The 16773-nt window shown below is 53.9% G+C and overlaps 1 gene segment (V, D, J or C); it reads right to left on the minus strand.

The window, feature by feature from the left end:
- Window positions 1-3832: 3832 nt before the first annotated feature.
- On the minus strand, window positions 3833-16713 carry LOC140896780 (immunoglobulin heavy constant gamma 2-like). The segment is given in 7 exon segments: window positions 3833-3916; window positions 4163-4296; window positions 8548-8880; window positions 9210-9536; window positions 9684-10010; window positions 10383-10679; window positions 16581-16713. Coding segments are annotated over 7 exon segments (1635 nt in total).
- Window positions 16714-16773: the final 60 nt, after the last annotated feature.

Genomic DNA, 16773 nt, shown 5'->3' on the forward strand with positions numbered 1-16773 from the left:
CTTATGGGGTCCCAAATTAAGTTTCAAACCTGTCTTTACCAGAAACAAAACCTTCCAGGCTCTCTGGGGCTCCCCTGCAGCCATGCTTTTGCCCAGTTACTCAGGGGCATTCCCAGGGTTCCTTGCTTAGGCGGGAGTATTCTTGTGTCCTACGGTCACTTCCCACCAGCCTGTCCCCCAGCTGGGCCCTCCTAGCACTGAATCCTGATGCCTTTTATACCAGGAGCACCTGGCCCCTCTCAGGTGGGGCTCGTCCTGTGATCAGGGGTGGCTTGGCCCTGGGCTTGCCCATTTACTGGGTCCTGCCTCAGCGCTGGGGGGCTATACTTGGTGACCTCCCACGGACCCCGCTGGCCCGATGTTTCTGTGATACTACGATGAGACCCTGAATGGCTGACCAGCCAGACCAGTCATACAGGGGGAAGCAGGCAGGAAATGGTGGTGCAGGGGGTGCATGCAGCAGTCCCAGCATGGGTGGGAGAATGGGGGTCCCAGCTGCAGGAGGAAGTGGGAAGACACAGCTGCTGGCATGGGGGGCAGACTGGGGAGTCCCTGAAACAGAGGGGCTTGAAGGGCAGCCTACAGGGAATGTGTGTGTGTGGGAGAAAGGAAGAACGTAAGGAGCCCCAGGGGTGAGCCGTGAGCTCAGCCAACAGAAGCTATGTGACCCCTGAATTTCCATGCTGAATTTGTCTTGCTTCAGCTGCCAGCCACCAGCCCCGGCTAGACCTTTGTTGGCCAGAGCGAAGAGCCCCCCACCATCAACTTTCTGTCCCCCAGGTAGGTGCTGGTCAGCTGAGATTGAATCACCCCTTCACCTTCTTGTTGGTGGCCCGGAATCTATCCAGGGTTCCAGCCGCAGTCGCCCCAGGGCTGCAGACAGGGCTAGTGCTTTCGTAGCCAATCTAGTCCATTGATACAAGGGCAGGTTATAGGGCGATTTGAGGACTGTGGGGAAAAAGATTTCTGAGGGCTCCCATCCAGCAGATGGGTCCAAGGGCTGGAAACTGAAGCTGGACAAATTCAGAGTAGAAATTTGGGGCAAGTTTCTAAGAGGGAGGGTAACAATTAAGGGGTGCTGGGTTAACCTGTCCCTCCCTCCCCCTTCCTCCGGGACTTTCCAGCTCTTCACACTGACTCACCAGAGAGAGCCGACTTTGCATTTCTGCCTCTGGGGACACAAGGCAGAGCAGGGTGTGAGAAAAACAGGAAACACCTGCCCTGGTGAGATTCAGCCAGCCGGGCCGCCCACCCCGCAAAGACAGCAACATGGCTAGAGAGGCTAGCCAAAGCTAAGCTAATCTATCTATCAGAAAATCACAGAAATATCTGGCTGGAGGGACCATATCCAGCCCCCTGCTCTGAGGCAGGACAAAGTACACCTAGACCAGCCCTGGCAGGGGTTTTGTCCAACCTGGTCTTAAAAACCTCCAGGGATGGGGATGCCACAACCTCCCTTGGAAGCCTGTTCCAGAGCTGATCTAGCCTTAGAGTTACAAAGTGTTTCCTATCCAAGGGGTAGCCATGTTAGTCTGTATCCACAAAAACAACGAAGAGTCCAGTGGCACCTTAAAGAATAACAGATTTATTCAGGCATAAGCTTTTGTGAGTAAAAAACCCACTTCTTCAGATGCATGGAGTGAAAATTACAGATGCAGGCGTTATTATACAGACACATGAAGGGAAGGGAATTACCTCACAAGTGGAGAACCAGTCTTGACAGGGCCAATTTGATCCGAGTGGACGTGGTCCACTCCCACTAATAGATGCGGAGGTGTCAGTACCAAGAGAGGGAAAGTTGCTTTTGTAGTGAGCCAGCCACTCCCAATCCCTGTTCAAGCCCAAAATTAATGGTGTTAAATTTGGAAATTAATAGTAGTTCTGCGATTTCTCTTTGAAGTCTATTTTTGAAGTTTTTTTGTTGCAGGATGGCTACTTTTAAATCTGTTATTGAATGTCCAGGGAGATTGAAGTGTTCTCCCACTGGCTTTTGTATGTTACCGTTCCTGATGTCTGATTTGTGCCCTTTGATTTTTTTATGTAGAGACTGTCCGGTTTGCCAATGTACATGGCAGAGGGGCATTGCTGGCTCATGATGGCATAGATCACATTGGTAGATATATCTACTATGACATACATGGCACCCAGAATTGGACACAGGACTCCACATGGCACTCAGTCACAGTGCCGAGTAGAGCCGGGCAATTCCCTCCTGTGTCTTACACATGACCCTTTTGTTCGCCCCGCAATGATATTAGCCTTTTTTTGCAGCCGCATCACATTGTTGACTCATGTCTGGTCTCTGACTCACTTAACCCCCCAGAACCTTTGCAGGATGCTACTGTCTAGCTGGTCTGTCCCCATTTTGTAGTTGTACATTGAATTTCTCCTTCCTAAGTGCAGTCCTTTTGAATTTGAATCCCGTTCCCCAAAGAGCTCGCCACCCTTGCTAGCTTGGTGTCATCTACAGATTTTATGAGCATGGTCTCCGCTCCATTATCCAAGTCACTAAGGAAAATATGGAATAATACCTGACCCAGGACTGACCCCTGTGGGATTCCCACTAGATACGCCCTCCCAGCTTGACAGAAAACCGTTGATAACTACTCTTTGAGAATGGTCTTTCAATCAGTTGTGCACCCACCTTACAGTAATTTAATCTAGACCACATTGCCCTAGTTTGCTTACAACAGTATCATGTGGGACTGTGTCAAAGCCTTACTAACATCAAGGTATATCACATCTACTGCTTCCTCTCCATCCACCAGGCCAGTAACCATATCAATGAAGGAAATTAGGTTGGTTTGGCATGATTTAATCTTGACAAATTCCTGCTGGCTCTACCTTATCACCCTCTTATCCTCTAGGTGCTTACAAATTGATTGTTTAATAATTTGTTCTAGTAATTGATCAATCAAACTCTCTCCCTCCATACTCTTTCTTTCTTTCTTTCTTTCTTTCTTTCTTTCTTTCTTTCTTTCTTTCTTTCTTTCTTTCTTTCTTTCTTTCTTATTAGTGGTAACTTTTTCCAGCCCTGGAGATCTCTCCTTACTGATCCTCTCTCCCAGCCTGAAGAGGATGAGGGACAAAGTCCCAGGTCTCTGGGTTTGTAGCTAGGCCCCCCATCTCCCACTGGGGTCAGTTCAGAGGGCACCACTCAGTCTATTCCCCATGCCCGGTGGCACCTCTTCCCCCATGACACAGTGGAGGGTCTCAGGGGCCCCTGAAAGTCAGGGATGGAGGCTGTGAACGACAAGGAGCCCGCATTGAATATTTATTTATTTACGGTCATTCAGTGCAAACCACAAAAGTCACAAAAAAGAGCCGGGAGCTAAATACACAACATTCAGAGCAACAGAGACAAAGCCACTTGTGATTCAGGCCCAGGTGGGGGGCTGACTGGCTCAGGAGGACAGGGAATGGGGCACAGAGTCCTTACCCACTAGGGGGCACCAGCTCCAATCTAGCCCCAGGGTGGGGGAATGGGACATGGATCCTTTCCGCTCTAGGGGGCGCTGGCTCTGATCCAGTCCCAGAGCAGTGGGCTGTTGGGCTCAGGAGGGTGGGAAGTGGCACTCAGGTTGTTTCCTTGCTAGGGGCGCTGGTTCCCTGCATGGTACAAGTTGTCCGGTCTTAGCCCAGCTCCCAGCAGGACAGCGTCCCCAGTGGCTAAGTGCTGATTAGGCCATGTGGGGTGAGCTCCTTGCTCCCCCCAGGGGGGTCTCCCAGAGGCACAGCAGTGGTGGGGGGCAGCTGTGGGACTCAGGGTGGTGTCACCAATAGAGCCGGGAGTCCCGGCCCCTTGTCTCCGGGCGGACGGGGGCAGCGGCCCCTACACCACGCGCTGGATCACGTTCTTGTACTCGGGGCCCCTTGCACGCCTCAGTTGCACCACGGTGGAGAAAAGCCACTTCACCTGCAGGGGGGCAGAGAGAGCAAGGGTGAGAGGGGTCAGGGCTGGGGGAGCTGCTCGGTCTGTCTGCCTGTCATTGTCATCCCTTCCTGCTTTTATGTCTGTGTCTCATTCACTCAGTCTCTGCCTTATTCACCCACTCTTCTTTCTCTTTCCTTCTTCAGTTCTTTCTTTCCCTTCCAAGCTGCCCTCTACTGTGCTAAACTCGTTCATTCCTTCGTTCCTATGTTCGTTCTCTCTCTCTCTCACCTTGAACAGGGTCACGGTGGCGCTGTAGCACACGCTCAAAAGGAAGAGGGTGATGAAGACCGAGATGGTGGCCCAGAGGCCGTCAAGCTCCTCATCGCCGTCCTCACTGCAAAACTCACCTGACACGATCACCTCTGTTGGGGGGAGAGAAAGAGACATCAACTCCAACTCAGGCACTGTGACAGAGAGAGCTCAGACTGTGCGTCCAACACCAACCCGCCTATCCCCTTCTCTCTCCATCCTTCCATCCCTCCACTCATCTATCTCTGGGTACATCCATCCATCCCTGACCACAAACCATCCATCATTCCATCCCGATACACACCCCTCCTTCCATTATAAATCTCTGGATTTATCCATCCATCCGCCCATCCCCATTCACCCCTTCATTCATCGATGACCACAAACCATCCATCCATCCATCCATCCATCCATCCATCCATCCATCCATCCATCCCTAGACACCTCCATCCATCAATCCATCCATCTCTCCACCCATCCATCTTTAGATATATCTATCTATTCCTAGACACCTCCACTCATCCATCTATCTATTCCTCCACGCATCCCTCGTTAGATACATCCATCCATACATGACCACAAACTATCCATCCCCAGAAACCATCCATCTATCTCTAAATCCATCCATCCATCCATTCATCCATCCTCACTCACCCCTCCATTCATCCATGACCACAAAACATCTATTCATCCATCGATCCATCCCTAGACATCCCTCCATCTTCTATGCCTTTCCATTCCATCCATGACCACAAACCGCCCATCGATCCATCAGTCCATCCTTAGACACTTCCAACCATCCAACCATCCCTAGATGCATCCCTCCAGCCATCCATCTTTAGGTACATCCATCCATCCATCCATGACCAAAAAGCATCATCCCTACACACACCCCTCCCTCCCTCCCTCCATCTGTCCGTCCATGCCTCCACCGTCCATCTCTAGACACCTCCATCCATCCACCCACCTCTAGATGCACCCCTCCATCCATCCACCCACCCCTGCCTGCTGTGATGAAATGAAGGATGCAGAGCCTCCCAGGTCTCATTTCACTCGTCCCATGTGGCCATGACCCTACATCCTGGCACTGGCTGAAGGTTGAATTTCTCTATGCCTTAGTTTCTCTGCCTGTGAAAGGTGGCTCAGGATCCCTCTGAGGTGGGCGAGGTGCCGGGATGCTGCCATGGTGGGGGAGCTCCCTAAAGACCAGGATGGATGGATTTCACACATGTGCCTCTATGACCCTGATCCCAATGTAACTAAACACCCAGGAGTCACTTCAGATGGAACACAGCCACCTCTGGGCCTATTCACACAGGGCTCTCTTGCCAACCTGGAGTTGCCTCGTCTGTGGGGATTATGAACAGAGCCACAAGTATTTTAAGGATGGGATCTAACGTTTCTCTCTGATATGAAAGATGCTGCTCCCTGAAGCATGGTGCCCCCTACTGATCCCCCTGCCCTAGAGATGTCTGGAGAACAGGTGCATGAATCTGCTTGTCTCTGTGTGTGTCTCTGTGTGTAGAAACACGACAGCCCAGGTGGGAGGGTCCCTCGGTCATGCCATGTGACAGGTGTGTCCATCTGCCCTGGACTGAGCTCTCTCTCAGCCAGCCCTCCCACTCTCTTTCTCTGTGTGCCCCCACAGCCCTAACACTGCTGCTGCAGGCTACCCCCTCTTTAATGCCAGGTGCAAGCTCTGTGCTTGGCACTGGTGGGTTTGAGTCCTGCGCTCGCCCATCCAGCCTTGGGGCTGATACACCACACATGGGGGGGAAGATGTGTGAGTGAGGGGCTGGGTAGGAGACGGGGCTCATGTGGGGGGCCATAGGGGTACCTGCATCATCTGTCCCACCCCACTGCTTGGGCCCCCTATGTCACCAGAGCTAGTGAGAGTTTAAGTGAGTCCCTGCTTAATGTCCTCTCCAGATAACAGCCCTACTACTGCTGCTACTTTGTGGGGACTGAGTCCCAGGAGTCCCAGGAGTTGATCCCTGCTGTGGGGTGTTTGCTGTATGTTGTCCTATCTCCCCTTCTCCCGTATGCATGTGTTATAGCCTAGAGAGGATCTCACCTCAATGAGATGCCAGGGATGGCTTGGCCGTCCACTGATACACCTACCCACCTATCTCTAACCATCCTCCATATCTTCCATCCATCCATATAGATCTATACCATCCATTCTCTTACCTCCCCATCCATCCATCTCCATCATCATCCCTACCCATCCATCCATTCATACTCACCCATATCTTCCATCCATACATGCAACCCCATCCACTTATCTATCATAGAATCATAGAATCTCAGGGTTGGAAGGGACCTCAGGAGGTTCTAGTCCAACCCCCTGCTCAAATCAGGACCAACCCCAACTACATCATCCCAGCCAGGGCTTTGTCAAACCTGACCTTAAAAACTTCTAAGGAAGGAGATTCCACCACCTCCATAGGTAACCCATTACAGTGCTTCACCACCCTCCTAGTGAAAAAGTTTTTCCTAATATCCAACCTAAACCTCCCCACTGCAACTTGAGACCATTACTCCTTGTTCTGTCATCTGCTACCACTGAGAATAGTCTAGATCCATCCTCTTTGGAACCCCCTTTCAGGGAGTTGAAAGCAGCTATCAAATCCTGCCTCACTCTTCTCTTCTGCAGACTAAACAATCCCAGTTCCCTCAGCCTCGCCTCATAAGTCATGTGCTCCAGCCCCCTAATAATTTTTGTTGCCCTCCACTCATCCCTTTATATATTATGTATCCCCAACCATCCATCATCATATGTCTCCATTAACACAGTCAGTTGTCCATCCATCCATTGCCATATTCACCCATCCATTCATCCTCATCTATCTATCATTCACCATCTGTACCATCCCATCCATCCATCTGTCCGTCCATCCCCATCCATTCTCATTTTCCTATCACCATCCATCCCCATTGGTACTGATCCACTACCATATGCACCCACCCATCCATTCATTTATACATCCATCCGTCCCCACCCATCCCCATCTCTAGCCATCCATCTATCGCAGTCCATCTAGGGCCATCCATTTATTCCTCCCTTCATCCTTCAGAAGGGGTACCCCTCCTACATTCACCATAGATTTATCCATCCATCCCTATCCACTTATCCATTGGCACCCCACCTGTGAACCATTCACCCACCATTCCCGCAGTGCAGCGCAGTCTAGTGGGACTAGGTGGGACTTTGAGAACACCTGGGTTCTGTTTCTAGCTCAGTAATGGACGTGACCTTGGGCAGGTCCCTTCCCCTCTTGGTGTCTCTGTTTCGTCTCCCTCCTTCTCTGTAAGGTGTGAGCCCTTTGACACAGGGACAGTCTCCTACTGTGTCTGTGCCATACCCAGCCCATCAGGGCCCTCTCTGAGTTGGGGGTGGAAGTGCTACTTTAATCCAAATAATAATCTCTCTCTCTCCTTCTCTCTGTGATATCTGTTGGTCTATTAGTCCTTCCCTCTCAAGTATGTAAGTATCCATCTAACCATCTCTCTGAACACCTGGCCTTCTAACTGAGCTGGGCTGGGATATGGGCTCTATAGTATGTATGTGTGTAACTGTTCATCTACCCCCCTCTCCATCACTGCTTCTGTGGTGTGTATGTATCCATGTATCTACCCATCCTTCCTTCCTATGGAACCAACCCATCCTTCCTTCCATGGCATCAACCCATGTATCTACCCATCCTTCCTTCCATGGCATCAACCCATCCTTCCTTCCATGGCATGTAACCATATAGCTACCCATCCTGCCTTCCATGGCATCTAACCATGTATCGACTTATCCTTCCTTCTATGGCATCAACCCATGTATCTACCGATGCTTCCTTCCATGGTATCAACCCATCCTTCCTTCTATGGCATCAACCCGGCCTTCCTTCTCTGGCATCTACCCCTGTATCTCCCATCCTTCTTTCTATGGCATCAAACCATATATCTACCAACCCTTCCTTCCATGACATCTAACCATATATCTATCCATCCTTCCTTCCATGACATCAACACATCCTTCCTTCCAGAGCATCTACCCATCCTTCCTTCCAAGGCCTCTACCCATGTATCTACCCATCCGTCCATGGTGTATATGTATCCACCCATTCAGGATCTGGGAATTGGCATCCCCAGATGTGTAGCATCTCGGCTTCTCCCAGCCTGCAACCTGGGACCTCGTCCACCTTGGGCGACCTGCAGATTTCACCCAGTGACACCACAACAAGGAGACCTGGGGGTGAGCTCAGACTAGTTCCGTTTATTCACTTGTTGTCATTGCGGGCACAGAGATTATTTACAGGAAGTTGTACTGGACAATACTAGCAGTGGGGCTGGGAGGAGACGTCTTCATTTACCAGAGATTTTGCTGACGCTGCGTTGGGTGAACTTCATCTGCAGGGCTTCGTGGATGACCATGCAGGTGTAGGTGTCCCCGCTGTTCCAGCTGGCCTTGCTGACTTTCAGCTTGCTGTAGAGGAAGAAGTTCGAGTCGCCGGCTCCGTCCTTGATGGGCTGGGTGGTGAAGTATTCCATGTTCTCGTTGGCTTTGTGGTTCTTCATCCACTGCACCGAGATGTCCTCGGGGAAGAAGCCCCGCACCAGGCAGGTGAGGCTGATGGAGTCTTCAGAGCTGCTCAGCTCATCGTTGTGGGGGCGCAGGAGGTAGATGCCTGGGCCAGAGCGCCTGCCTTCGGTGCGTGGGGACGGAGGACACAGATGAGCCATGCACATCACTCAGCTGGGCCACGCGGGGAGAAGGAATGTGCGTGCGTGTGTGTGGGGGGGTAGGAACATCCCCTCTCTCCTCCCGGATGGAGGTGCTGGGGACTGGGAGCTGGTAGCTCCAGAGAGCAGGATGGGGGATTGGATGGTCTCCATCTCACATGGGGATGCAAAGGGACCCAAGGCCGGGATCCCAGGTTGTTGGGGGTTGGGGCTTCCCCTTAAGGAGCATCCCTCCCTGCTGGGGGTGGGGATAGGGGAGTCTCTCCCCTTAGGGACCCTGCTCTCCTCCTACCTGGCTTCTTGGAGATGGATTTGATGAGGGGCGAGGGCAGCTCTGAGTGCTCCACTTTGCAGGTGAAGGTCTCTCCGGCTTCCCAGTCGCGGGTGAAGATGGGCATGGAGCTGGAGGCGGTGAAGGTGCCGTTGAAGTGCTCATGGAGGGTCAGGGGATCAGGGACAATGGACCCTGGCTTCTCTCGGGACCAGACTATCTGGAGGCCAGAGTCGCTCGGCAGGCTGACCACCAGGCAGGTGAGCATGGGGCTCTGGGCCACATACAGGGCAGCAGGAGACGGGGGCACCAAGAAGATCTGGATGTTGCTGGGAGATGTTGTTTCTTCTGGGGACAGGAGAGACCAGGTCAGTGGCTAGGCCTGGTTTCCCCTGCCCAAGCCCATCCCAGTCTCCTCCCCACTCCTCTCCCCGCTCGAGCCCAGCCCGGTGTCCCCCTCCCCTTCCTAGGCAGCCTGGCCCTGCTCAGTGTCACCTCTGCACTTGTGGGCGTGGTCCTGCTTTTTGCTTCCGGTGCCTGGGTGGTACACCTGGCAGGTGTACGTCTTGCCCTCCAGCCACTCGTCCTGGGAGACACTGGCATTGCTGCGGGTGCTGAAGGTGTGGCCGTCGGCGTCCTTCTTGGCAAGGTCGGTGTCACTAGGAAGTAGCCCACTCTCACCGTTCACCAGCCATTCCACCTTCAAAGGCTCGGGGTAGAAGCCGGAGATGAAGCACACCAGCTGGATGGTGCCTGGGTGGTTGGTGCAGGAGGAGTGGAGGACATGCACCTCGGGGGCATGGGGTTCAATGGGGATGGGCTCTGGAAGAAGCGTGGCAGGGGTTAGTTGTTGTACAGACCCCTCCTGGGCCGCCCTCACTCCCCACAGCACGGTGACCCCTACTGAGCCCCCTCCCCCTGCAGCACGGCGCCCCCTTCTGAGCCCCCTGCTCCGCACAGCACAGCTCCCCCTTTGGAGCCCTCTGCCCCTTTCCCTGCACTGCAGCACCCATCACTTCTCTCGGCGTGGTGTCTCTCTCTCTCCGTCCATCCACCCACCACAGCGACTCCCTCGGCTCACAGCGCCGGCAGGCTCCCATCCTCTCTCCCTGCCACAGTCACCGGATCAGGGACCTGAGAGACCCCCAGCCCCTCCCCTTCCCCGCCCCCCGGGCTGCGCCGCGCTGTCCCTACTTGGGATTTCCTTGGAGATGCTGGAGCTGGTGGGCCGGTGTTGTACGTTGCAGCTATAGGTGTTAGACTTCCAGCTGCTGGCCGGGACGGTGACCTGGCTGCTGAGCGCGTAGAGGCCGCTGGAAGGTTGCAGCAGGGAGGGATAGGTCTTCACGCCCGAGGGGGCGACGCTTGGGCTCCACGTCACGGTGACCGGCTCGGGGAAGTATCCTTTGGCCAGGCAGCCGAAGGTGACCTGGGGGGTGTCGTCGCCGGTGCAGGAGGTCAGGGGGAAGACAGACGGGGCCGTGGGGCTGACTGCAAAGGGAGAGAGAGCGAGGCCATGAGACGCAGCCCCTACCCCGCTCCATGCAGCACGGGGGCCCTAGCGTGGCCCTGGGCCCAGCACTCAATGCCGGGGGAGAGCGTCCCCTAACGGAGCCCCACCCTGCTCCATTCAGCACAGCAGACAGCTTGTCATGAGACTGATGCAAGGTCTGTGTGTAAGTGGGTGCCTGAGAGAGGCTGCCCCCGTCTTCCCGGCGGAGTCACAGAGTCACCAGGAGCAGGGCCCCCAAATCACTTAGCGCTAAACAGGCCCTGTCTGTGGTCGGGGGCCCCATTACACGGGTGCTGCAGGGAGACACAATGACAGACAGTCCCTACCTCAAGGAACTTACAGGCCAAATAGGCAAGGTAAAGGAAGGGTCAGAGGGGAAACTGAGGCAGAGGGCGAGGAAGGGACCTGGTCACAGCAGGTCAGTGGCACAGCCTGGTACAGAAACCAGGAGTCCTCTGTCCCAACCCCAACCTCTGCTCTATGGACTGGGTGATGCATTGTGCTGGTGCCGTGGTTCAGCAGGGACATGGGTTGATTTCCCAGAGTGGAGGGTTGTTCCCAGTTATTTGCACCGGGATTTTCCCGAGGAACCAAAGGGAATTAGGTGCCAAAGTGGCAGAGAAATTCTCCTTGGAGAAATCACAGCCTCTGCAGCTAGAAAACAACCCAAGTTTTTGACCAAGGAATTGAAATTGGGGAACACTTCTGGGCTCTCGGAAGAAGTGTGGTACCAGAAACGTTTGGGTCTTCCGGTCTCCAGCTGGAGACATGCAGATGTTAGACCAGCAATTTTAGCTTGGGAATGAATATTAAATGTTATGTTCTCACTAGGCTCCTAGGTTCACTGCTAACATCATCAGTCCCTAGTGGCCAATTAGCAATTCTGTCGCTCAAACACACGTTATTAGAGTCCTGGGAACTGACTTGAGACACTGGGAGGAAAGACTGGGACTGTCCAGATCAACCCGGGACATTTGGGCCCTTTGGGTTAGAGTTCGGGTTATCATTATACATGGGGAGGAGGATTAAGGGTTAGCGGTTAGGGTTAGGTGCTGGGGTTAAGGGCTATAATTAAGGGTATGGTTTAATGGTTCGGGTGAAATACCTTTCCACTCTCAAGTTCAATATTTGATGTGTTGTGATTAGATTTCTAGCCAATTATGAAGCCATTCAACCATCAGATTCCTACCGGTTCTGCTGCCATTTCCCAGAGGGAGTTAGTGAGACTCTGTGGTCCTATCCCAAGGGGCCAGTTTGCCACGATGACTCATAATTCTGATGCTGGGATGCTTGATACCCAACTGGAGACACGGAAACCCTAGTGCTCAGAGGGTCAAGGTTGGGAGGTTAGGGTTAGAGCTGGGGTTATGGTTAGGGGTATAATTGGTTGTTAGCACTTGTATCACAGTGTCTAGAAAACCCAATCTAGGATCAGGGACCCATCGCCCCAGGAGCTTTACAGAGAAATAAGGATGAGGACTTTACTGAACCCAGGACCATTGCAGCCTAAGCAATCTAAAGGTTGGGGGGATAAGGTTGGGACGTCAGGGTTAGGGGTTGGGTTTGATGAGATGATCAGAGTTGGGGGTCAGAGTTAGGGAGTAGGGGCTAGAGAGCCGGGGTTCAGGATGAGGATAGGACTATAGGGAAAGGGCGAGATTAGGGTGTTGGGGTTAAGGAGTTGGTGCATCTGTTGGGGGTTAGGACACTGGGGTTAGGGTCCTGGTTAGGGAGTTAGGTCAGAGTTTGGGGTCTAAGTAGTTGGGTTTAAGGTTTGGTTTAGGGTCATAGTTCTGTGGTTAGGGTAAAAATGCTTCCCTCCCCCAAACCTAGTAGTCGGCTGGTTTTCACGCCCCCTCGCTCACGACATTTCTAGCCAGATTCCCACTCAAGAAACACTCATATTCTAACCAATTTGGACGAAGATTTTGCTGGACACTTTCCTAAACTCTATAGGAGAAATCTCCCAAGAATTCCAGTGGCCTCACTTTCTAGAAGCCCAAACTTGAGGCACCTTGGGGAGCAGTTACCGGGGTCTGCATCTCCAGTGGGCTTTAGCCCGAGACGTCAGAGCTCGTCCCCCCTGGAAAGGAAGCCCAACGCGTCTCCAGCTGAGTGCGCCGCAAAAACGGAGCCAGTTCAACTCAAAGGCCAAATCAGGAGCCTGAACTCTGAGCTGTTGCCCGAAGAGGGGCTGCCAGTTACGTCCAGCCCCAGGCAGCCAAGCTGACATCTAGCTGTGCTGGGAACTCCCCACGCTCAGCCCTCAGCATGGAGCATGAGCACAGAGCTGGTGGAGGGAGGCTGGGACGGCTCAGAGAGACGTGTTCCTGCACTCGGTGAGTTGAGGGTTTTACCTCTGACAAGGGACATGCAAAGGGAAATTTATACCTCAGTTTAGAAAGTTTTTGGTTGCAGATATTTGCGACTGGGCTAAAGAGAGGAGACAACAAAAGTCCCTTAGAAACAATTCAGCTGTTCCCCCAAACCTCTAGTTTCAGCCCCCCAACCCTGAGTACCCCACGTCTGCTAATGGCCCTGAGTCCTGACCCCCAACCCCCTGCTAGCTCAGCCCTGGTCTCCCACAGCTCTGCCGGTGCCCCTCACTCCCGACACACAGCCCCCTGATATCTCAGCCCTGCCCCCGCAGCTCTGCTGGTGCCCCTCACTCCCGACCTGCAACCTCCTGTTATCTCAGCCTTGGGTTCCCCCTACAGCTCTGCGGGTGCCCCTCATTCCTGACCCACATCCCCTGCTAGCCCAGCCCTAGGCTCCCCCACCCAGCTCTGCTAGTGCCCCTCAATGCTGACCTAAAGCTGCCTGATATCTCAGCCCTTCCCCACTGGGCCTTGCCTGTGCCCCTCACTCCCAACCCACAGACCCCACTAGCCCAACCCTGCCCCCCCGGCCTTGCTGGTGCCCCTCACTCTTGACCCCCAGCAGCATGCGAGCCAGGCCCTGGCTCCCCCACAGCTCTGCGGGTGCCCCTTACTCCCGACCCGCAGGCCCTGCTAACCCAGCCCTGGGCTCGCTCCCTACAGTTCTTTCAAAACTGTTATCCCAGCTTATAGGTGGAGTGTGAGATAAGCACCTCTGTTCCCCTGTCTCTGCAGGGGGCGGGGGGCACAGCGCTGCCTGTGTTACCCATCCCGACCTCCCCAGCATATCCAGGCTCTGCAGGGGAGCCATGTTCTGCACCCTGCTCTGGTTTTGGGTCCACACAGGGGGCGTACCCCACTGCCCTTCATAGGTGAGAACAGAGCACAACAGTCAATCATAGAAACATAGAATATCAGGGTTGGAAGGGACCTCAGGAGGTATCTAGTCCCACCCCCTGCTCAAAGCCCTGGCATCCTGACCTGCTGTTCAAACCTACTAGACCCTGCTCCCCTCCCAGAGCTGGGGAGAGAACCCAGGAGTCCTGGCTCCCAGCCCCCTGCTCTGACTAGACCCCACTGCCTTCCCAGAGCTGGAGAGAGAACCCAGGAGTCCTGGCTCCCAGCCCTCTGCTCTGACTTGACCCCACTGCCTTCCCAGAGCTGGAGAGAGAACCCAGGAGTCCTGGCTCCCAGCCCCCTGCTCTGACTAGACCCCACTGCCTTCCCAGAGCTGGAGAGAGAACCCAGGAGTCCTGGCTCCCAGCCTCCTGCTCTGACTTGGCCCCACTGTCCTCCCAGAGCTGGGGAGAGAACCCAGAAGTCCTGGCTCCCAGCCCCCTGCTCTGACTAGACCCCACTGCCTTCCCAGAGCTGGAGAGAGAACCCAGGAGTCCTGGCTCCCAGCCCCCTGCTCTGACTAGACCCCACTGTCCTCCCAGAGCTGGGGAGAGAACCCAGGAGTCCTGGCTCCCAGCTTCCTGCTCTGACTTGGCCCCACTGTCCTCCCAGAGCTGGAGAGAGAACCCAGGAGTCCTGGCTCCCAGCCCTCTGCTCTGACTTGACCCCACTGCCTTCCCAGAGCTGGAGAGAGAACCCAGGAGTCCTGGCTCCCAGCCCCCTGCTCTGACTCGACCCCACTGTCCTCCCAGAGCTGGGGAGAGAACTCAGGAGTCCTGGCTCCCAGTCCCCTGCTCTGACTAGACCCCACTGTCCTCCCAGAGCTGGGGAGAGAACCTAGGAGTCCTGGCTCCCAGCCCCCTTCTCTGACTAGACCCCACTGCCTTCCCAGAGCTGGAGAGAGAACCCAGGAGTCCTGGCTCCCAGCCCCCTGCTCTGACTAGACCCCACTGCCCTCCCAGAGCTGGGGACAGAACCCAGGAGTCCTGGCTCCCAGCCCCCTGCTCTGACTAGATCCACTGTCCTCCCAGAGCTGGGGAGAGAACCCAGGAGTCCTGGCTCCCAGCCCCCTGCTCTGACTAGACCCCACTCCCTTCCCAAAGCTGTGGAGGGAACCCAGGTGTCTTGCTCCCCTCTCCAGCACACTCTGCCCCCCATTTATCTCTGATAGGGTTAAAACACCCTCTGCACGCGTGTGACAAGCCAACAGCAGCCACTTTCCTGTAATTTACTCACCAAATCACCGGCCATGTTGGGTCGTGGTCCGGCACTGTAGACCGGGGGGTTCTGTCCGGGAGTCCAGCTCTGCTCTGTGGCTGTCGCGTAGCTCTTCTGAGGTATCTTTGCCTGTCAGACATCCCCTCTCCTCCCCCCCAAATGGTAGTCAAGATAATTATAGATTAAAACCAAGAGATGACGCCCACTGGGGAGCTTTTACTGTTACAGCTGGTGAGAAGGTGTGAAAATTGGACAGGCTGGCGAGGTGAAAAAACCAGGGTGAAAAAACAACATTGGTGTGACTTTCACTTGTGTAAACTTCCCCTTTTCAGCCCATGTTTTTTGTTGGTCAGTTTTCCCCAGAGATTGGTCACGAAGGCCGCAGAGCTCAGAAAAGATTGAGGCCTCCTGGGGGCTCTTTTTGAGAACCTGCCATGCGGGAGGGTGAAGAAGAAGCCTTTACGGCTGTCTTGGAACTGGGGATAGAACCCAGGAGTCCTGACTCTCAACCACCCAGGATGGATAGATTGATAGTGGGTGTATTCGGGGATAGATCGATGTCCTGTACATAGTTGCACACAAGTTTCGTGTCTCGCTTCTAGCCATCTTTTCTTTATTTTAATGTCTCCTGGCAGTTTGTCTTTATTACACAAAGGGTCTCTTCTGGTCCTTGCCCCTGCGAAGATGGTGAGAAGTAGTTGGGTGGTTGCTCGCACCATGACTGGTGGTGGAATGTCCATTGCAATTTGACCTGTTTAAACTCATCAATTCGTGGAGTTTCAGGGCAGAAGAAGGGATCACTGTGATAGGCATGTCCCCCAGGGATTCCTGGTCCAAGCCCCCACCTTCTGGTCGAGCAGAGCAGTTAGAAAGAGAGGCCAAAGCTGGCTTTAAGGACTCCGTGTCATGGAGAGTCCACCAGAATCCAGAAATAAGGACTGCAACCCCCAAAATACTGTAAAATTGGGAAAGCCAGCTGGGAGTGAATATTTCATCCTCAGTGAATTTCCCCTGGACCTGTTAGTGTCCCGGAGAGGCAGATTGAAGAGCCCAGAATCCGAGGTGTATTGTTTGAAAGATCTGTTTGCACAGAAAGGGCAGGGACCGGAGAAGAAAGCGCTCGTGTTGAGTTATCTCATCCATCCATGACTCATGGAGGGCTCTTCCCTAGCTTTAGCAAACGGTCTTGTCATCAAACAGAGGAAGGGACTTAGGGAGCTGGCTTCAGTTCCCAGATCTCCCACAGATTCCCCTGTCACCTTGGGGAAGCCACGTCATCTCTCCAGGCCTCAGTTTCCCCATCTGTTCAACAACAGTACTGATGCTCGCTTCACACTGGAGAGATGAGGAGGGCTGGACTCACATTGTGAGGCGTATGGGGAATACTTCTGCCTTCTAAAGGATCAGAGTCTCCTCTCAGCATCACTTGCACAAAATCAGAGCGAGTCCACTGGAGTTGCTCCAGGTTTACACTGGAGCAGCCGAGGTCAGAATCCCATTTCTCGTGTTTTTCGTCCATCGCTCCGACACCACTTCACAATGGAAAGTTAAAGGGCGAGAGAAGGTCTGCGACAGGCCC

Source organism: Lepidochelys kempii, chromosome 13, assembly GCF_965140265.1.
Source record: "Lepidochelys kempii isolate rLepKem1 chromosome 13, rLepKem1.hap2, whole genome shotgun sequence".
In the NCBI taxonomy this organism is placed as follows: Eukaryota; Metazoa; Chordata; order Testudines; family Cheloniidae; genus Lepidochelys; species Lepidochelys kempii.